This window comes from Rhinolophus sinicus, linkage group LG05 (assembly GCF_036562045.2).
Source record: "Rhinolophus sinicus isolate RSC01 linkage group LG05, ASM3656204v1, whole genome shotgun sequence".
Lineage (NCBI taxonomy): Eukaryota > Metazoa > Chordata > Mammalia > Chiroptera > Rhinolophidae > Rhinolophus > Rhinolophus sinicus.
This window is the reverse complement of record NC_133755.1, coordinates 127,871,387-127,895,424: the sequence shown is the minus strand read 5'-3', so window position 1 is coordinate 127,895,424 and position 24,038 is coordinate 127,871,387. Positions and strand designations below refer to the sequence as shown.

At 34.5% G+C, this 24,038-nt stretch overlaps 1 protein-coding gene across 2 annotated transcripts in view; it reads right to left on the bottom strand.

Moving 5' to 3' along the window:
- Window positions 1-24,038, bottom strand: part of MANEA (mannosidase endo-alpha) — a 68,456-nt gene that overhangs the window by 30,362 nt on the left and 14,056 nt on the right. For both annotated transcript variants that reach the window (XM_074333311.1, XM_074333310.1), the window contains one exon: window positions 2,459-2,568. In XM_074333311.1, coding sequence (XP_074189412.1) covers window positions 2,459-2,568 — 110 coding nt within the window. The remainder of the gene's footprint in view (window positions 1-2,458; window positions 2,569-24,038) is intronic.

Genomic DNA, 24,038 nt, shown 5'->3' with positions numbered 1-24,038 from the left:
CTATGTTATACACCTGTAACTAATAAACATTTTACATCAACTGTAAGGATACAAAGAAAGAAAAAATATATATATTTGTAATTTATGGGAAGAGGTCAAAATATCAACAAGGTAACAAGCCTCATGGTAACCAAAAAGTAAAAACTTATAGTAGATACACATAAAACAAAGAGAAAGGAATATAAGCCTACTACTACAGAAAAGTCATTAAATCACAAAGGAAGTGAGCAAGAGGAGGAGCAAAGAATTACAAAATTGCTATAAAACAATTAAAAGAGCAAAACGCCACACCTACCAATTACTACTTTAAGTACCAAAAAAAAAAGACACTGGCAGAATGGATTAAAAAAAAAAAAAGACCCATTTATATGCTAATGACAAGAGACTCACTTCAGATGTAAGGATGTACACAATCTGAAAGTGAAGGGATGATAAAAAAAGATATTCCAGGCAAATGGAAAGCATAAAAAGCTGGGGTAGGTATACTTATATCAGACAAAATAGAACTTAAGAGTAAGTCTGTAATTAGGGACAAAAAAAGATCAGTATATAATGACAAAAGGGTCAATCCAACAAGAGGCTGTAACATTTCTAAATATTTATCCAGCAAATATAGGAGCACCTAAATATAAAAAGCAAATATTAACAAACCTAAAAGGTGAAATAGGCAAAACTAAAATAATAGTAGACTTTAATATCCCACTTTCATCAACGACAGATCATCCAGACAGAAAATCAATAAGGAAACATTGACCTTAAATGAAGTTATACCAGATACAATTAACAGACATAAACAGAACATTCCATCCAAAAGAACCAAAATACACATTCTTCTCAAGTGCACATGGACATTCTCCAGGCTACATCATACTGTGTTTCCCCGAAAATAAGACAGGGTCTTATATTCATTTCTGCTCCAAAAGACACATTAGGGCTTATGTTTAGAGGATGTTATCCTGAAAAATCATGCTAGGGCTTATTTTCCAGTTAGGTCTTATTTTTCAGGGAAATGTGTTAGGGATGTTAGGCCACAAAACAAGTCTTCATAAATTTAAGAAGACTGAAATTGCATCAAGCATCTTTTTGGACAATAGTATAAAACTAGAAATCAATTACAAGAAGAAAACTAGAAAACTCACAAATATGGGTACATGAAACAACATGCTACTGAATAACTAGTCAAAAAAAATAACCAAAAGAGAAATAAAAAATTACCTTCAGAAAAATGAAATAAAATGGGACTACATCAAACTAACAAGTACAGCAAAGGAAACCATCAACAAAATAAAGAAAACCTACCAAATGGAAGAAAATATTTGCGAACCATGTATCTGATAAGAGGTTAATATCCAAAATATATAAAGAAGTTATACAACTCATTAACAAAAAAGCAAAATAAGCAAACAAGAAAAATATTTTATTTAAAAATGGGCAGAGGTTCTAAGCAGACATTTTTTTCCTAAGGAAGACATCCAGATAGCCAACAAGCAAATGAAAAAGTGCTCAACATCACTATCATCAGAAAAATGCAAATAACAAACCACAAAAAGATATCACTCCACACCTGTTAGAATGGCTACTATTAAAAAGGCAAAAAATAACAAGTGTTTGCAAGGATGTAGAAAAAAGGTAACCCTTGTGAACTGTTAGTGGGGATATAAATTAATGCAGCCATTATGCAAAACAGTATAGGTATTCTTCAGAAAACTGAAAATAGAACTACTGTATGATCTAGCAATTCCTTCTGGTATTTATCCGAAGAAAACAGAAACACTAACCAGAAAAGATATTTGATGCTCAGTGCATCATTATTTACAATAGCCAAGCAGCAACAGAAATAATCTGAGTCTATTAATGAATGAATGGATAAAGAAAATGTGGTTTACATATACAATGAAATATTATTCAGCTATTAAAAAAATGGAAGGAAATCTTGTGACATTACAACATGGATGGACCTTGATAGTATTACGCTAAGTGAAATAAATCAGTCAGAGAAAGACAAATACTGTTATGATATCACTTTAATGTGGAATCCTAAAACACACACACACACACACACACACACACACACACACACACACACACACACACACACACGGTCAACAATTCATAGCTGCAGAGAACAGGTTTGTGGTTACCTGAGGCGGGGGTGGAGGGAAAATGTGTGAAGATGGTAAAATGTACAAACTTCCATTCATAAAATTAGTAAGTCCTAGGGATGTAAAAAGTACGTGGTGACTATAGTTAATAATATTGCATTTATATTTGAAAGATGCTAAGAAAACAGATCTTATAAATTCTCATCACAAGGAAAAAAAATTGAAACTGTGTATGGTGATGGATGTTAATCAGACTAATTGTGATGATCTTTTCACAATATATACATATCTATCATTATGTTGAACACCTGAAATATGTGATATGTCAATTATATCGCAATAAAAAAATAAAATACCTTCAGATTATATTTATGAGCTTTGTCCAAAATAGCTGGAACCAAGTCATCAGTAGGTGCTCCATTCTCATCACTTGAATCAGGTGGGTACCAAGAAAGGGCTAGCACACCTAACAGAAAAGACCAAAAAGAAAAATGAACACTGGAACAGGAATGACTGTAGGTATTTTTTTAACAAAAAAGTGGGGAGCAGCAGATGAGAACTAAATTTTTAACAATAAAAAAGAAGCATATCTTCAATTAATGTTGTGTTGTCACATAGATACCAGTTTGGGTTGTTACTTCGTATAGTCAATTTTTATGAACTCTTTATCAAGCATCAGTAACTGTTAACTAATAGGTTTTTACTTTCTAGAATAAGTTTTAGGTTTATAGAAAAATCGCACAGAAAGTACATAGCTCCTATATACTCCTTTCCCAACCACTCCCTTTCTATCCCACATACAGTTTCAGTTATTATTAATATCTTTCATTAGTGTGGTACATTTGTTACAACAGATGAACCAATATTGATATATCATTATCAACTAAAGTTCAGAGATTACATTACATTTGTGTTGTACAGTTCTATGGCTTTTGACAAATGCATAGTAAAACCACTATTACAGTATCATATAGAAAGAATAGTTTTACTGACCTAAAAACCCCTTGTGCTCCACCTATTTATCCCTTGTCTCTTTCCCTCTCCATTCCCTGGGAAAAAAATCGATCTTTTTACTATCTCTATAGTTTTGTTTTTTCCAGAATGCCATATAGGTGGAATCAAAAAGTAACATTTTTGGACTGGCTTCTCACACTTAGCAATATGCATTTAAGGTCCATGCTCGTGTTTTTACGGCTTTCTGGCTCATTCTTTGTATTGAGGCATAATATTCCATTGTGTGGATGTACCACAGTTTTTTATTCACCTACAGGACATTTTGGTTGTTCCCAATTTGGGGCAAAAATGAATAAAGATGCTGTAAACATTCATGTGTGGATTTTTGTGAGGATCAGTATCTTTAAACAAAAGGATCACCAGCAGACTAGATGAAGCAGAGGATGAGTAAGTGATTTGGAAGATAAGGTAGAAAACACCCAGCAAAAGGAAAAAACACTGAAAACAAAAACCTCAAAAAAAAAAAAAGGATAGTTTGAGAGGCCTCTGGGACAACATCAAGCATAATAACATTCCAATCATAGGGTACCAGCAGAATAGGGAAGCAAGGAATTGAGAATCTATTTGAAGAAATAATGACAGAAAACCTCCCTAACCTGGCAAAGGAAATAGACATACAAGTCCAGGAAGTGCCGAGTCACAACCAAGATGAACCCAAACAGGCCTATACTAAGACACATCATAATTAAAATGCTAAAGGTTAAAGACAAAGAGAACATCCTAAAAATAGCAAGAAAAAGGCAACTAGCTACTTATAAGGAGTTCCCATAAGATTGTCAGCTGATTTCTCCACAAAAACTTTGCAGGCCAGAAGAAACTGGCATAAAATATTCAAAGTGATGAAAACCAAGAATACTCTACCCAGCGAGGGTATTAAAATCGAAAAAACAGATAAAGAGCTTCCCAAAGAAGAAAAAGCTAAAGGAGTTTATCACCACCAAACCAGCATTGAAAGGAATATTAGAGGGACTTCATTAAGATGAAAAAAAATATATATATATATGAATAAAATGGTAACAACTACATATCTATCAACAATTACTTTCAATGTAAATGGATTAAATGCTCCAATCAAAAGACAGGATGGCTGAATGGATCAGAAAACAAGACCCTTACAAATGCTGCCTACAAGAGACTCAATCCAGATTGAAAGACACACACAAAGTCAAGGAATAGGAAAAAAGATATTTCATGAAAATGGAAACAAACAAACAAAATAAGCTGGGGTAGCAGTACTGATACCAGATAAAACAGAATTCAAAACAATCACTCTAACAAGAGACAAAGAAAGACCCAGTAATCCCACTTCTGGGAACCTGAAGAAACTTAAAACACTACTTTGAGGGGATGTATCCATCCGTTTGTTCATTGCAGCATTGTTTATAATGGCCAAGATGTGGAAGCAGCCTTCGTGTCTGTCAATGGAAGAACGGATAAAGAGGAGGTGGTACAAATATACAATGAAATATTGCTCGGCCATGGAAGGGAATGGGTTCTTGCCACCTGCAGCAGCATGGTTGGACCTGGAGATTATTGTGCTGAGTGGAGTATGTCAGACACAGAAAGACAGATGCAGTATGATTTTGCTTATATGCAGAATTCAAAGAACAAAATAAACAAGCAAACAAAACAGAAACAAACTCATAGATACAGAGAACATTTTGATGGTTGCCAGATGGGAGGGAGTTGGGGGTTGGGTAAAATGGGGGAAGGGATTTAAGAAGTACAAATTGGTTGCTACAAAGCAGTCATGGAGCTTGTGGGTATAGCATAAGGGATATAGTCAATGATACTATAATGACCAGGTATGGTGTCAGATGGGTACTGGATTTATTGGAGTAATAGATGGGAGGGGGTCGGGTGAAAAAAATGAAGGGATTAAAAAGTACATATTGGTAGATACAAAATAGTCATGGGGATGTAAAGTAAAGCATAGGAAACATGGTCAATAATATGGGAATAACTATGTATAGTGCTAGATAGGTACTAAACTAGTCAGGGCGAACACTTCTTAAAATATATAAATGTCTAACCACTATGCTGTACACCTGAAATTAATATAAAATGGTACTGAATGTCAACTAATTGAAAAATGTAAAAAGGGGAGAAAAAGTTAAAGGGAAGTAAGAGGTCCAACTCTCCAGGTATAAAACAAATAAGTCATGGGGATGTAATGTACAGAATAGGGAATATAGTCAATAATATTGTGATAGCGTGGTACTGTGTCGCATGGTCGTTGGACTTATGGTGATCACTTCTTTAGGTATATAAATGTTGAATAACTATGGTATACACCTGAAACTAATAATATTGTATGTTAGGTATATTTTTAAAAAGAATCTTAAATAATATAAACAACTCTTTGAATTCAGTAATCAAAAATATCCTGATAAAGAAGAGCCCTGGACCAATGACTTCAAAAGTAAATTCTACAAAATATTTAAAGAAGAATTAAACCAATTCTCCTCAAACTGTTCCAACAACTTGAAGAGGAGGGAACTCTTCCAAACTCATTCTATAAAGTCAGCAGTTCTTTAACACAACAGCCAGATAAGTATGCAATGAGAAAACTACAGACTATTATCCCTTATAAAAACTGATGCAAAAATTCTCAACCAAATACTAAATCAAATTCACCAGCATACCACGACTAAATGGGGTTTATTCTCACAATGTAAGCAAGCATGGTGCAACATACTGTCAATCAACGTAATACACCACATCAGTAGAATAGAAAAAAAAATGATACTCTGAATTGATGCAGAAAAAGCCTTTGATAAAATGTAACACTTTTATGACAAAAAATATACTAAAAAATTAGGAGTAGAAGGAAAATACAATACAATAAAAGCTATATATAAAAAACTCACAATGAACAGCATGCTCAACAGTAAAAGACTGAAAGCTTTTCCTCTAAGATCAGGAAATGCCCCTTCTCACCACTTCCATTTAATAAAGTACTGGAAGTTGTAGCCAGAGCAATTAGAAAAGAAAAAGGAACAAAACACAGGAAACAGTAAAATAATTTATTTGCAGATGACATGATCTTAGAAAACTCTAAAGATTCCATTAAAAAATGTTAAAACTGATAAGTAACTTCAGCAAAGTACAGGATATAAAAGCAAAACATAAAAACCAGCTGCATTTCTATACACTAACAATGCATAATATAAAAAGGAAATAACGAACAAAAAAAATCCAATATAGTAATATCAAAAAGAAGAAAACACTTAGGACTTTAATTAACCAAGGAAGTGAAAGACTTGTATAATGAGAACTAGAAAGCATTGCTAAAAACAATTAAAGATGACATAAATAAATGAAAACGCATCCCATTCACATGGAGTGGAAGAATTAATCTTGTTAATGTGTCAATACTACTGGACTACAGATTCAATACACTCCCTATCAAAAACCAAATGACATTTTGGCATAAATAAATCCACACAAAAAAAAAAAATCAATACTGAAATTCATATGAAATTTCAAGTGACTCTGAAGAGCCAAAGCAATCTTGAAAAAGAAGAATAAAACTGGATGATTCACACTTACCACAAAGCTACAGTAATCCATACAGTGTGGTACTGGCATAAAGATAGACATACAGACCAATGGAATAGAGAGACCAAAAATAAATTCTTACATATTTGTTCAAATTATTTTGACAAAGGTCCCATACAATGGGGCAAGCATAGTCCTTTCAACAAATGGTGCTGGGAAAACCGAACATTCATATGCAAAAGACTGAACGTGGACTCTTTTCTAATGTCATATACAAAATGTAACTCAAATAGATCATAGATGTAAATGTAAGACCTAAAACAAAATACTTAGTAACAAAAAGAATTGACAGCTATGGCTTGATCATACAAACAGAAAATAAATAAGGAAATATCAGCCCTAAATGATACATTAGACAAAATGGACTTAATTGCCATTTATAGAGCACTTCATCCTAGAACATCAGATTATACATTCTTTTCTAGTGTACATTCTCCAAGATAGACCATGTATAGGGACATAAAATTAGCCTCACCAAAGAAGACTGAAATCATACCAAGCATATTCTCTGATCACAAGTCTTTGAAATTGGATAGCAACTGCAAAATGAAAGCAGGACAAACCACAAATACGTAGGGATTAAAAACATGCTTTTAAAGAATCAATAAATAAGAGGAGATATCAAAAGATCCATAGAAACAAGTTAGAATGAAAATACATCTATCAAAATTACTGGGATGCAGCAAAAGTACTAATAAGAATGAAATTAATATCATTAAAGGCCTATCTCAAGAAACAAGCAAAATTCCAGATAAACAACCTCATGTTACACCATAAAGAGCTAGAAAAAGAACAAATGAAACACAAGGTTAGCAGGAGGAAGAATAAAAATCAGAGCAGAAATAAATGACATAGAGAACAAACAGACAATAGAAAAAAACTAATGCAACAAAGAGCTGGTTCTTTGAAAAGATAAATAAAATTGACAAACCCTTGTCTAGACTAAGATAAAAGGAGAAAAGACAAATGAACAAAATCAGAAATGAAAAAGGAGAAGTTACCATGGATGCCACCGAAATACAAAGGATCATCCAAGAATACTATGAAGGATTATATACCACCGAATTCAATTACCTAGAAGAAATGGGTAAGTTCTTAGAAACTATTCCCTAACTCATTTTATGAGGCTAACTACCTTGATACCAAAACCTGGTAAGGATAACACAAAAAAAGAAAATTACTGACCCATATCTCTGATGAATACAGATGCAAAAATCCAAAAAAAATTCTAGCAAATTGAGTATAACAATGCATTAAAAAGATTGTACTTGATTATACTGCTATTAAAAAGATCAAGTGGGGTTCATCCCAGGGGCACAAGGATGGTTCAACATATGCAAATCGATCAATGTGATACACCTCATAAACACAATAAAGGACAAAAATCATGATTACATCAATAGATGCAGAAAAACCATTTGACAAGATACTACACCCATTTATGATTAAAACACTTAATAAAATGGGTATAGAAGAAAAATACCTTAACATAAGACAGGCCATATATGACAACAACTAACATCATAATTAACATTCTACGTATGTTCAGGAACAAGACAGGGCTGTCCCCTATCACCACTGCTTTCCAATATAGTATTGGAAGTCCTCTCCAGAGCAATCAGGCAAGAGAAAGAAATAAAAGGCATCTGAATTGGGAATGAAGAAGTTAAATTGTCACTTTTTACAGATGACATGATGCTACATGTAGAAAACCTTGAAGGCTCCACCAAAAAGCTATCAGAAACAATAAACAAATACAGTAAAGTTACTGGCTATGAAATCAACATACAAAAATCCATTGAATTCCTATATACTAACAATGAACTCCCAGGAAAAAAAAAAAGAAAAATAAACAAAAATACCAAACAATTCCTTTTGCAATTGCAACAAAAATAATAAAATACCTTTGAATAAATTTAACCGAGAATAGGAAGGACCTATACACTGAAAACTATAAGAAATTTTTAAAAGAAATTGAAGAAGACACAAAGAAATGGAAAGACATTCCATGTTCACGGATTGGAAGAATCAACATAGTTAAAATGGCCATATTACCAAAAGCAATATACAGATTTAAAGTAAACCCCATCAAAATCCCAATGGTATTGAAAAAGAAAGAATAGAACAAAAAAATCATCAGATATTTTTGGAACCACAAAAGACCCGAATAGCCAAAGCAATCCTAAGAAAAAAGAACAATGCTGGAGGTATCACACTTCCTGACTTTAGCTAGTACTACAGGGCAACAATAATCAAAACAGCATGGTATTGGCAGAAAAACAGATGCATAGACCAATGGAATAGAATTCAGAACCCAAAAATAAAACCACATAAATATGGACAGATAATTTTCAACAAAGGAGCCAAAAACATACAATGGAAAAAAGACAGCCTCTTCAATAAATGGTGCTGGGAGAATTAGAAAGCCACATGCAAAGGAATGAAACTATAAGGCTATCTGTCATCTGCCACTTCCTGCGGGGAGCGAGGAGAGTGACGCAGGGTTAAGAAATACAGTAAACCACAATAGAGTGCAAGTGGGGCCAAGGGACTCCAGCCTCAAGGACTGAGCGCCCCAGTCGGGCCTATGCAAAGCTTTAGGCATAGCTTTTATTAGTTAGGTGAGGAAGTAAAGGAGATAAAGCTTGTCAATCTCAATATCTGTGAATCCCATACATTAAAATAGGAAACTGATTCAAGCCAATCACCCTTGCCTGCAGGCAGAACTGTAAGTCTCAGGATGTATGTCCTTCCCCTAGGGACAAAATCCTTATGCATTTGAATAGATGCAGAGCACATCATTGAATCTCTACCCCCGCAGGTTGTGGAAAGGAGTGCAGCCACAGAGGCAGAGGCTCTCCTTAGCTGGGGGAAGGTGGGCGGCTGTGCCCACCGCTATCAACCCTGTGGGTTCCCCTGTTCGTTCCCACGCTACTGTGTCTGGCTTGGGTTGCCCCGCACTCCCCACCCCCCGCCCCGTAGGGTGTCTTACCCATCATTGGCTGACCAGACATATTCTGGGGCCAAACAGGGAGACATAAGGTGTAAGCACAAAGGTGAAACAAAATCCCTGAGAGGATCCGTCACACAGACTCTCCTTTCTTTAGGGGCAGGTACGAGGAGACAGACACGTAGGATGCTGCGTGGCAACAGTCATCGTGTACCAATATTAACTCAAAATGGGTCAAAGACCCTAATATAAGACCTGACACAATAAACTATATAGAAGAAAACATAGGTATTAAACTTATGGACCTTGGGTTCAAAGAGCATTTTATGAATTTAACTTCAAAGGCAAGGGAAGTAAAAGCTAAAATAAATGAATGGGACTATATCAAACTTAAAAGCTTCTGCACAGCAAAAGAAACCACCGGCAAAATAAAGAGGTAACCAACTGAGTGGGAGAAGATTTTTGCAAACAGTGCCTCCGATAATGGGCTAATATCCAAAATATATACAGAACTCATAGAACGCAACAACAAAAAACAAACAATCCAGTTAAAAAATGGGCAGGAGACCTGAATAGACATTTCTCCAGAGAGGACATACAGATGGCCAACAGACATATGAAAAGATGTTCAACATCACTAATCATGAGGGAAATGCAAATAAAAACCACAGTGAGATGTCACCTCACACTGGTTAGAATATTATCACCAAGAGAAATAACAGCAAGTGTTAGAGAGACTGAAGAAAAAGGAAGCCTCATACACTGTTGGTGGGAATCTAGATGGGTGCAGCCGCCTTGGAAGGCAGTGTGGAGGTTCCTCAAAAAATTAAGAACAGACTTAAACCACATGACCCAGCAATCCCTCTCCTGGGTATACACCCAAAATTTGGAAAATATTTATCTGTAAAGATGTATGTGCTCCGATGTTCACTGCAGCTTTATTTATGGTGTCCAAGACATGGAAACAACCAGAGATGATTAGATAACGAAGTTGTGGTATATATACACAATGGATACTACTCTGCCATAGGAAAAGATGAAATAGTGATGTCTGGGACAACACGGATGGATCTTGATATTATTATGCTAAGTGCAATGAGTCAGAAAAAGTCGAGAACCATATGACTTCACTGATAATGCGGGATATAAAAGTGAAAGCAACAAAGGAATAAAAGAAACAAAAATTCATAAACACAGACAATAGTGTAGAGGATATATGGGGTTAAACATAGTGATAGAAGGAGAACTGATTCTGAGAGGTGAACACACAATGTGATATATAGATGATGTATTACAGAATTGTACACTTGAAACCTATGTAATTTTACTAACCATTGTCACCCTAATAAATTTTAATAAAATAATTTAAAAAAACAGCCAGCCAAAAATACTTTATCCAGCAAACTTATCCTTCAGATAAGCAGGAGACTTAAAGGCTTTCCCAGATGAATAGTCTGATGGAGTTCATCACCACTAACCAGCCTTGCAAGAAATGCTAAGGTTTCTCAAGTTGAAATGAAAACAGGCTAAGCAGGCACATGAAAATATATTGGGGGTGCCAAAAAAATGTATACACATGACTTGTATTTATCTTTTGTTATCGGTATATATTATTATAATTTTAATACAGTTTTTTCCTTTCTTAAAATGTGTATTCATTTTTTTGGCATCTTCTGTATCAGTATAAAACATACTGGTAAAGGTGAAAATATACAAGTTAGACTTAGAAAACTAATTCTATATTAGAATGTCATGTTAACTGCTCAGTGAGAGTATAGAAGGTTAACAGAAAAGAGTAGGAAAAATACCTATAGTTGCTGTAAATTGTTAACAAATACACAACAAAAAAAGAGGTAAATTGTAATATCAATGATATAAAAGCGAGGAGTAAAAAGGCAGAGACTTCATATGAGATCAAGGTAAGTTGTTACAAGCCAAAAATGGACTCTTTTATGTAAGCCTCAAAGTAGCCACAAAGCAAAACCTACAGCAGATCCACAAAAGACAAAGAAGGGGGAACAGGGCATACATACCATCATGGAAAATAACCAATTTACAAGACAGGTAGAAACAGAGGGAAAAAGAAATGAAAATATAAAACCAGAAAGCTATTAATCATATGGCATTACTAAGTCTTTATATATCATTATTACTCTAAACATAAATGGATTGAGTTAACTAGTCAAAAGGCACAGAGTGGCTGGATGGGTAAAAAAACAAGACCCAAATATATGCTGTCAACAATAGAACCACTTCAGCTTTAAGGATGCACATGCACTCAAAGTGAAGGGATAAAAAGATATTCCATGCAAGTGGAAACTAAAAGGGAGCAGAGTAGCTGTACTTAATCAAAATAGCAGAAAAATATACAAACATGTGGAAACTAAACAACAAACTCCTACACAATCAATGGAGCAATCAAGAAATCAAAACAAGAATCAAAGAATATATCAAAACAAAAATAGAAACACAATATTCCAAAACCTACAGGATGCACAAAAGCAATTCTGAGAGAGAAGTATATAGAGACAAATGCATGTATTAAAAAAATGAGAAAGATTGCAAGTAAACAACCTAATTTTACACCTAAAGGAAAAAAGAAAAACAAACGAAGCCCAAAGTTAGCAGAAGGAAGGAAATAATAAAGATCAGAACAGAAATAAATGAAATAGAGACCAGGAAAGCAACAGAAAATATCAACCAAACTGAGAGCTGATTTTTCTGAAAGAAAAACAAAACTGATTAGTCTTTAGCTAGACTACTAAGACTCAAAATAAATAAAACCAGAAATGAAAGAGAAGATATTACAACTGATACTACAGAAATACATACCATGTGTCTCCAAAAATAAGACCTAGGCAGACCATCAGCTCTAATACATTTTTTTGGAGCAAAAATTAATATAAGAACCAGTATATTATATTATATTATATTATATTAGACCTGGTATTACATTACATTATATTATATTATGTTACATTATACCTGGTATTATATTATATTATATTATATTATATTATATTATATTATATTATATTACATTATATCTAATACTATATTATATTATATTACATTATATCTAGTCTTGTATATTATAACTAGTCTTATATTAAAATAAGACTGGGTCTTATATTAATTTTTCCTCCAAAAGACGCATTAGAACTAATGGTCCGGCTAGGTCTTCTTTTTGGGGAAACATGGTAGGATCATAAGAGACTACTATAATCAATTGTATGCCAACAAACTAGATAACCTAGCAGAAATGGATAATTTCCTAGGATCATATACTCTTCTAAGACTGAACCAGAAAGAAATTAAAAGTTTGAACATGCCAATAACTTGTAAGGAGATTGAATCAATAATCAAATTTCAAAAATAGAAAACCCCAGGACCAGTTGGTTTCACAGCTTAATTCTACCAAACATTTAAAATACTTTTTAAATAAAACTTTCACTTATTTAAGTATGTTTTCCCAGGAACCATTAGCTCCACGTCAAGTAGTTGTTTCAATTTAGTTATGGAGGGCACAGCTCACAGTGGCCCATGTGGGGATCAAACCAGCAACCTTGTTAAGAGCACCGCGCTCTAACCAACTGAGCTAACCGTCCGCCCCATTTCTACCAAACATTCAAATAATTAATGCCAATCCTTCTCAAACTTTTCCAAAAAACTGGAAAGGAGGGAATGCTTTCAAACTAATTCTATAAAGCCAGCATTACTGACCAAAGCCAGATAAGAACATCAGAAAATTATACATCAACGTCCCTCATGAACACAGTTGCAAAAATTCTCAAGATTCAATGATGGATCAACACACACATTCAACTCAATCCCTATCAAAATCCAATGGCATTTTTCACTAATAAAATAATCTGTCCTCCAATTTATATGGAACCATATAAAGACCCTTAATATGTAAAGCAATTTTCAGAAAGAATAAACAAAACTGGAGGTATCATATTTCCTGAATTCAAACTACATTATGAAGCTGTAGTAATTAAAACACTATGGTACTGGCATAAACATAGGCACATAGAACAGTGGAACAAAATAGAGAGCCCAGAATTAAACCCCACATATACTGCCAACTAATATATACGACAAGAGTCAAGAATGTCCAATGGATAAAGGATAGTTTCTTCAACTGGAAAACCATATGTAGAAAAAGAAAATCTATCTTACACCACTCATAAAGATCACCTTGAAATAGATCAAAGATGAATGACGTCATAAAAACGGCAGCATGAGGAAGCCTCCGGAAATCTCCACTTGAATTTACAACAAATTGAACTATAACTCCACAAAGAACTCCCTGAGCAGCAGACAGGCAAGACTCAGAGGCTCACTACTGAAATCACCTAAAGGTGGGCAAATTGCACGAGCAGGGGAAGAGGGAAAGGAGAAGTGCGGAGACAGAGCCGTGCGGGAGTAGGACGCAGACCTAGCTCAGTGATCGAAGCTGGCTGCATCCCGGAACTACCGCAGCTGCGGGAGAGGAGAGAACTCGGACTGCTAGGGCTCTGCTTATGGCCCAAGAACTGAGGGGATACCATATAACACGGTTGAACCCAACGCTCACGGCAGAGACCTTGGAGCAAAGATTGAGGGAAGAAGGCTGAAAAAAGTGGTTTAAGCCCTCAGTGCCTAGCAGAGAACAGAAGCCTTTGGCACTAAGACTAGCCACCCCCTTCCTACCCTCCCAGAGCTCACACGCCCCCACCTGCCCAGTGTTAGAAGTGGAAGAGTAGCAGTGTCAGAGCAAAACAACAGAAAATTTGCAGTTCTGAGAACTGTGGTCCGCAGACACAGAGTCACAGTACAACTAGTTCTGGCAAAGAAGAGGGAACAGTGGAAGCAGGACTGGCTGTGATGGTGGTCGCCGCCATTGCTCTGGGCCACCTCTCACAACCTAACCCGTCCCTGTCCTCACCGATCTGGGAGGTTCCCTGCAGGAGTAAACAGAACTGCTGAAACACACAGGCTCTGAATCTGGTGCAGGAAGAGCTTAGGAAATTCAGGAGCTCTCCACATCCCCAAATAGAGGTGGCACCCTAAGACCCATGTGAACTGTTCAGAGGAGAAGGCCGCCTTCCAGGGAATCCCCCACATTATGTGAGAAGCCAGAATAGTGCAGAGAAAAAATAACACTACAGTGTAAGAAAAAATAAAAGGCTGAAGTCACTGAGAAAATAAAACATTCTACCAACACCTATTGGAAAATCAAAGACCTCTTCCTATCAACCTGTTGTAGAACCCACTCCTGTAGATGTCTAGGAAGAGGAATAATAAATCCTTAATTGCATGAATAACCAAGGCAACAAGACAGTTCAGAAAGAAAGTGAAAAGTCTCCAGAAAAGGAACTTAAAAATATGGAACAATGTGACTTAAATGACAGCAAATTCATGATTGCAGTTCTTTAAAAACTCAACAAAATGCAAGAAAACACAGAGGCAGTTTAATGAACTCAGAAACACAATCAAAGACCAAAATGAACATTTTACCAAAGAGACTAAAATTTTAAAAAAGAACCAAATAGAATTTCTGGAAATTAAGAACTCAATAAAAGAAATGAAGAATGAAATAGCCAGCGTAGGTAGTAGAGTTGACCAGATGGAGGAAATATCAGTGACATTGAAGACAGAAATCTGGAAATGACACGGATGGAAGAAAGAGACTTGAGACTTAAAAGAAATGAAAGAACTCTACAAGAACTTTCTGACTCCATCAGAAAGAGCAACATTAGAATAATGGGCATACCAGAAGGAGAAGAAAGGGAGAAGGGAACAGAGAGTATATTTAAACAAAGTCTACGAGAACTTCCCAAACTTGTCGAAAGAACTAGATCCTCGAATTCAAGAAGCAAATAGAACACCTAACTACCTGAACCCCATCAGGTCTTCTCCAAGGCACATTGTATTGAAGCTGTCAAAAGTTAACAGCCAAGAAAGAATCCTCAAGGCAGCCAGGGAAAAGAAGACAGTAACCTAACAATGGAAAGCCTATTAGAATATCATCAGATTTTTCAGCAGAAACTCTACAAGCCAGGAGGAAGTGGAAACAAATATTCAAACAATTGAAAGAGAGAAATTATGAGCCAAGAATAATATATCCAGCAAAGATATCCTTTAGATATGAAGGAGGAATAAAGACCTTTCCAGACATACAGAAGATGAGGAAATTTTCTAACACACGACCTTCACTACAAGAAATACTAAAGGAGGTCATTCCACCACCATCAACAGGGATAATTTGTGGCAACCAAAACACAAAAGGGGGCAGTAAAGGCCTGAACTGGAATATGGGATTGGACAAAGTAAGCATGCTGAAGAAAATGGAATACTCTAAATATCAAACTTTATTTTACATAAACTTAATGGTAAACACTCAAAAAAATTCAGAACTAAAATATATAACATAATAAAAGAAGAAACAGAGGGAAAAAGTCATAGAGTACCGCCACACAGAAATAACAGACAATAACAAAAGGGAAAGAAACAATGGAGACACAGTCTTACCAGAAAACTAAAGATAGGATAATAGGAAATCCTCACATATCAATAATCACCCTAAATGTAAAAGGATCAACAAAAAGGCACAGAGCAGCAGAATGGATCAAAAAACTAAACCCAACCATATGCTGCCTCCAAATAGACGTATCTCAGCTACAAGGACAAACACAGACTCGAAGTGAAAGGGTGGAAATTGACACTCCAAGCAAATGGTATCCAGAGAAAATCAGATGTAGTAATACTGATATCAGATGAAACAGACTTCATGATAAAAAAGGTAACAAGAGACAGATGAACATTTTATAAATAGTAAAGGGGACTATATAACAAGGAGACATAACAGTCATCGATATTTATACCCACAATCAGGGAGCACTGAAATATACCAAGTATCTACTAACAGAATTAAACAGAGAAATTGATCAAAACACAATTATACTAGGGGACCTAAATACATCATTGACAGCTATGGATAGATCATCCAAACAAAAAATAAATAGCTGCCCTAAATGACACATTAGGTGAAATGTACATAATTGACATTCATAGAGCACTTCATCCTAAACATCAGACTATACATTTTTTTCTAGAGTACATGGAATATTCTCAACGATAAACGACACATGGACATACAACTAGCCTCAGCAAATTTAAGACGATTGAAATACCAAGCATATACTCTGATCACAAGGCTTTGAAATTGGATATCAACTGCAAAAACAAAGCAGGAAAAACCACAAATACGTAGAGATTAAACAACATACTCTTAAAGAACGACCGGGTCAAAGAAGAAATAAGAGGAGAGATCAAAAGATATGCAGAAACATATGAGAATGAAAATACATCCTACCAAAATTTTTGGATGCAACAAAAGCAGTTTTAAGAGGGAAATTCATATCATTACAGGCCTAGCTCAAGACACAAGAGAAATCCCAAATAAATAACTCCACGTTACACCTTAAAGAACTAGAAAAAGAAGAACAAATGAAACCCAAGGTCAGCAGAAGAAAGGAAGTAATAAAAATCTGAGCAGAACTAAATGAAATAGAGAACAAAAAGACAACAGAAAAAATTAATGTAACAAAGAGGTGGTTCTTTGAAAAGATTAATAAAATTGACAAACCACTGGCAAGACTCACTAAGATAAAAAGACACTAATATACAAAATCAGAAATGAAAGAGGGGAAGTTATCACGGATGCCACAGAAATACAAAAAATCATCCAATAATACTATGAAGGACTATATGCCACCAAATTCAATAATCTAGAAGAAATGGACAAGTTCTTAGAAACATATAGCCTTCCTAGGCTGAACCATGAAGAACTAGAAAATCTAAATAGACTGATCACCAGTAACAAAATTGAATGAGTCACCCAAAACCTTCCCAAAAGCAAAAGTCCGGGACCAGAAGACTTCACTAGTGAATTCTACCAAATCTTCAAAGAGAATCTAATACCTGTCCTGCTCAAACTCTTCCAAAAAATTGAAGAAGAGACATTACTCTCTAACTCATTTTATGAGGTGAACATTACCCTGATACCAAAACCTGGAAGGATAACACAAAAAAAGAAAACTACAGACTAATATCTCTGATGAATACAGGTGCAAAAATCCTAAACAAAATTCTAGCAAATCAAATGCAGAAATATGTTTAAAAGATTATTCATCACGACCAGGTGTGGTTCATTCCATGGGCACAAAGATGATTCAACATACAAAAATCCATCCATGTGCTACATCACATAAACAAAATAAAGGACAAAAATCATAGGATTATATCAAGTCATGCAGAAAAAGCATTTGACAAGATACAACATCCATTTATGATTAAAACACTTAACAAAATAGGTATAGAAAGAAAACAAATTAACATAATAAGCACCGTATATGACAAACTCTCAGCTAATATCATAATTAATGTGGAAAAACTAAAGCCCTTGGCTCTAAGTTCAGGAACACAACAGGGCTGTCCCCTATCACCTCTGCTTTTCAATAGTGTTGGAAGTCCTCGCCAGAGCAATCAGGCAAGACAAAGCAATAAAAGGCATCCAAATTGGGAATGAAGAAGTTAAATTGTCACTCTTTGCAGATGACATGATGATATATATAGAAAACCCTAAAGACTGCACGAAAAAGCTATTAAAAACAATCAACGAATACAGTAAAGTTGCCGGCTACAAAATCAACGTACAAAAGTAGGTTGCATTCCTATATACTAACAATGAAATATCTCAGAAAAAGAAATAAAAAAATTCCTTTTGCAATTGCAACAAAAAGAATAAAATACCTTCGAATAAACTTAACCAAGGATGTGAAAGACCTATATGCTGAAAGCTGTAAAACATTTTTAAAAGAAATTGAAGAAGACACAAAGAAATGGAAAGACATTTTATGCTCATAGATTGGAAGAATCAACATAGTTAAAATGGCCATATTACCCAAAGCAATATACAGATTCAATACAATCCCCATCAAAATCCCAATGGCATTTTTTAAAGAAATAAAACAAAAAATCATCAGATTTGTTTGGAATCACAAAAGACCCCAAATAGCCAAAGCAATCCTAAGAAAAAAGAACAATGCTGGAGGTATGACACTCCCTGACTTTAGCTTGTACAACAGGGCAACAATAATCAAAATAGCATGATTGATACTGGCAGAAAAACAGACACGTAGACCAATGGAACAGAACTGAGAACTCAGAAATAAACCCACATAAATATGGACAGATAATTTTTGACAAAGAAGCCAAAAACATATAATGGGGAAAAGACAGCCTCTTCATTAAATGGTGCTGGGAGAATTGGAAAGCCACGTGCAAAAGAATGAAACTGGACTGCTATCTATCACCATGTACCAAAATTAATTCAAAATGGATCAAAAACTTAAGCATAAGATCTGAAACAATAAACTGCACAGAAGAAAATATAGGTACTAAACTTATGAACCTTGGGTTCAAAGAGGATTTTATGAATTTGACGCCAAAGGCAAGGGAAGTAAAAACTAAAATAAATGAATGGGACTATATCAAACTTAAAAGCTTCTGCACAGCAAAAGAAATCATCGACAAAATAAAGAGGCAACCAACTGAATGGGAGAAGATTTTTGCAAACAGTGCCTCCGATAAGGAGCTAATATCCAAAATATGCAAGGAACTCCTACAACTCAACAACAGAAAAAACAAACCACCCAGTTGAAAAATGGGTAGAGGAACTGAAGAGACATTTCTCCAAAGAGTACATACAAATGGCAAATAGACATAAGACAAAATATTCTACATCACTAATCATCAGAGAAATGCAAATAAAAACCACATTGAGATGTCACCCCAGTTAGAATGGCTATCATCAACAAGACAAATAGTAACAAATGTTGGAGAGGTTGTGGAGAAAAAGGAACCCTCATACACTGTTGGTGGGAATGCAGACTGGTGCAGCCATTATGGAAGGCAGTGTGGAGGTTCCTCAAAAAATTACGAATACAATTACCATATGATCCAGCAATCCCTCTCCTCGGTATCTACCCAAAAAATTGGAAAACACTTATCGATAAAGACAAGTGTGCTCCAATGTTCACTGTAGCTTTATTGACAGTGGCCAAGACATGGAAACAACCAAAATGTCCTTCGATAGATGAATGGATAAAGAAGTTGTGGTATATATACACAATGGAATACTATTCGGTGGTAAGAAAAGATGAAATAGGACCATTTGTGACAACATGCATGGATCTTGAGATTATAACGCTAAGCAAAATAAGTCAGAAAAAGTACAGAACCATATGATTTCACTGGTATGTGATATATAAACCCAAAACAACAAAGGAATAAGACAAACAACTGAAAGAAAATAAACTCATTGGTATAGACAATAGTTTAGGGGTTACCAGAGGGAAAGGGGAAAGGAGGGGAGCGAGGCTCTAGAAGAGGGTAAATGGGGTCTAATATATGGTGATGGAAAAATACTGACTCTGGGTGGTGAACAACATAATGTGAGATATAGAAAATGTATTACAGAATTGTACACCTGAAATCTATGTAACTTTACTAATAATTGTCACTCCAATATACTTTAATTTTTAAAAAAATTGAAAACATAAAAAAACGAAAAAAAGAAATAGATCAAAGACTTAAACATAAGACCTAAAACCATAATGACATCTGAAGGAAACATCAGGAGAAAAATCCTTGACATTGGTCTTAGCAATGATTTTTTGGATATGATGCTCATAGCACAAATATTAAAAGACAAATTCAACAAGTAGGACTGCATTAAAGTTAAAAGCTTCTACACTGCAAAAGCAAAAATTAACAAAATGAAAAGGCATCTACAGAATGAGAAATGTTATTTGCAAACCATGTAATAGACAAGGGTTTAATATCCAAATTTTGTAAGTCAATAGCTAAAGGAAATGAAAAACAATGTAAGTAAAAAATGGGCAGAGGAACTAAAGAGGCCTTTTTACAAACACATGCAAATGGCCAACAGGTACATGAAAAAATCCAAAAAGTCACTAATCACTATAGAAATGCAAATCAAAACTACAATGGAAACTGTTTCATACCCATAACAATAGCTATAAACAAGATCACAGAAGACAACAGTTGTTGGCAAGAATGTAGAGCAAAAGGAACCCTTGTGCAGTCTTGATGGGAATGTAAACTGGTTTAATCACTATGGAGAACAGTATAGAGCAGGGGTGTCCAAACTGTGGCCCGCAGCAAATTCCAAAAATATATTTAGTTTATTTAAATAAACCAGGTGAGGCAATACGTACTTCACCTCGAGTGAGTTGCCCAGCTGTCTGTGTATTTTACTGCATATGGCCCTTGGTGAAAAACGTTGAAGAAAGTTTGGACACCCCTGCTATACAGATTCCTCAAAAAATTAAAAATAGAACTATCATATAATCCAGCAATTCTACTTCTGGGTATATACGAAGGAAATGAAAACAGGTTATCAAAGATATATAGCTCACATGCTTACGATAGCATTGTTCACAACAGCCAAGATATGGGGAAAAAAATCTAACTGTCTATCAATGAGTGAACAAAGATATTGGTACACACACACATACACACACACACAAATACTATTTAGCCATAAAAAAACCGTGCTATTTGCGCAACAGGAATGAATCCTGAGGACATCATGACAAGTGAGATAAGTCAGACACAGAAGGACAAATATTATGATATCTCTTATATGTGGACTCTGAAAAAACAAACAAACTTAAAGAAACAGAAAGTGGAATGGTGGTTACTAGGTAGACACTTGGGAATGGGGAAATGGGAACTATGCTGTTTAAGGTACACACTTGCAACTAGTATATAAATTAGACAACTTAGAGATGTAATAGACAGTGATTATAAACAAGACCGTATTATAAACACTAAATTTGCTAAGGACTAGATCTTAACTGTTCCCCCTACTAGAATAAATGATAATTATGTGATGTGATAGAGACGTTAACTAATGCTACAATGGCAATCATATTGAAATATAAATGTATCAAATCAATATGCTATACACCTTAAACTTATATAATGTTAATTGTCAATTATATTCAATAAAAAACAATAAGTAAAATAATTCAATATTTAACTAATAAGGAAATAATTTACAGATGGATTGTAACGTCACTTTTTTTCACAATCATGTATTTTTTTATCGTCCCCAGCAGAAAATCTACCAAACAAATAAAATATTTGCATCAATAGTGAAATTGTCAACATTTAAAATTAAAGTAATTGTTTGTTGACAATGTTTTGAAATAATTCATGCTCATATCTGTATTGTAGTAGTAAATAATTTATAGGGGAAAGGTCTTCATAAACATTAGATAGGCATAAAACTAAATATTAACTGAAACTTTTTTCCCTATTTGCAATTAAACTATAATATATGCAGTATGCCATTTACATATCACTCACATATATATATGTGTGTGTGTGTTTATATATATATATATATATATATATATATATATATATATATACACACACACACATACAAAGTTATATATCTGATCTTAGGGGGAAAATCCTCATTGTATACAATTCAGTTTGCATTGAGAAAACTAAAACTCCCATGAATATCCATTCTTTTCTGTCAATCAAGCATAACTTTTATAGACACCAACAAGTCAACTTTGAAATAACAAAAAAGAATTGAATGTGATACAAATCCTTTTTTGAAAACCGGAAAAAGTCATCTGAAAGGTCTTTCTCCCAAAAGTAAATAGTAAATAGATACATCATTCACATGCAGCAGTTAATGCTGTCTAAATTTACCAATCCTATTTTATGTTATATAGAAACTAGAGCTGTAAGTACGGTGTTTCCCCGAAAACAAGACCTAACTGGAAAATAAGCCCTAACATGATTTTTCAGGATGACATCCCCTGAACATAAGCCCCAATGCGTCTGTTGGAGCAAAACTTAATATAAGACACAGTCTTATTTTTGGTGAAACACAGCATATACTAGAAATGTAAATTTGTTTTAAATAGCTGAAAACAAATACCTCACAGAAGAAAAACAAGCCATCTTGCACATAGTTGCTATAGATTCACAAAACTCTGTATTATTTTGTTCATGAAAGAGCCTTGCATGCCTCTCTATATAATACGTATCAGCTCGATTTTGAGTTTGTGCAAGAGCTAGAAAAATGTGTGAACACCCAATTCCTTCTTATGGCCCTAACGCTAGGAACATTAACAAGACTGAGAGAACCAAACCAGGGAGGTTTTTATAAAGGGTATGTTAATGAATTGAAGAATTATCAGGTATCAAATTATATTATTTTAGTACTATTTACTTGTGGGATAATATCACTCTATCTAAACATGTGTAACTGGAATGGGAAAGTTAGAGGGAGGAGAAAGTTGAAGGCAAGGTAGAACAAGAATAAGAATAACTGGTGATTTCTCATCCGTTAAGTTAAAGGTGCATATTGTAAACTTTTGAGGAATCATAAAATAAATAAAATGAAGGAATACATGTAATAAACCAGAAGAGAATATTAAATGGAATAAACATATTTAATATAAGAGAAGGCAGAAAATGGGGAAAAGGAACAGGATAGGATAAACAGAAAAAAGCAAAATGAAACATTTAAAATCAACCATATCCAAATATAAAGGAAATAAACACAGAAATTAAAAAAGAAGAGATTGTCAGACTAATTTTAAAAACAGAAAACCAAGACCAAATTATATGCTACATGCCTAAATTTTGAAACAGCCCAAAATGTCCACGAAGATGAATGCAGAAACAAATTGCTATAATCATACAATAGAATACCATTCAGCAATAATAATGACTAAACTATTGATATAGTTAAGTTGGGTAAATTTCAAAACATTGGGCTGAACAAAAGACCATCCCTCCACACACACTGGATAATTCTATTTTTATATAGTAACTGAACATTCTCAACTACTCTGCAGTGATAGAAATCAGATTCATAGTTTCCTGGGGTGGAAGAAGGGCAGAATAAGGGAAGCACGACAAAACTTTTTGGGCTATAAAGTATTACACTTCATGACTGGGGTAGTATTTCAACAGGTGTATACCTCTGAAAAACATTATTGAGCTGTATACTGAAAGTAGGAGAATTCACTGTCTGTGATGCAAATCATAATTTAATAAAATTCGGAAAGAGCAGTAGTAAATTAGAAATCAATCAAAATAATATATCCAGAAATCCTACAAAATTTAAAAATTAAACAACATACTATAGTGTTAAAACACCGTTGTCTGAATGTTTAAGAACATACATACAGTTTAATTTGGAATTTATAAGTTTACAGTTATAATTAATACTATGAAGACTGGTTAGTAATTTAATGTTCTACAAAAATTATATATATATATATATATATATATATATATATATA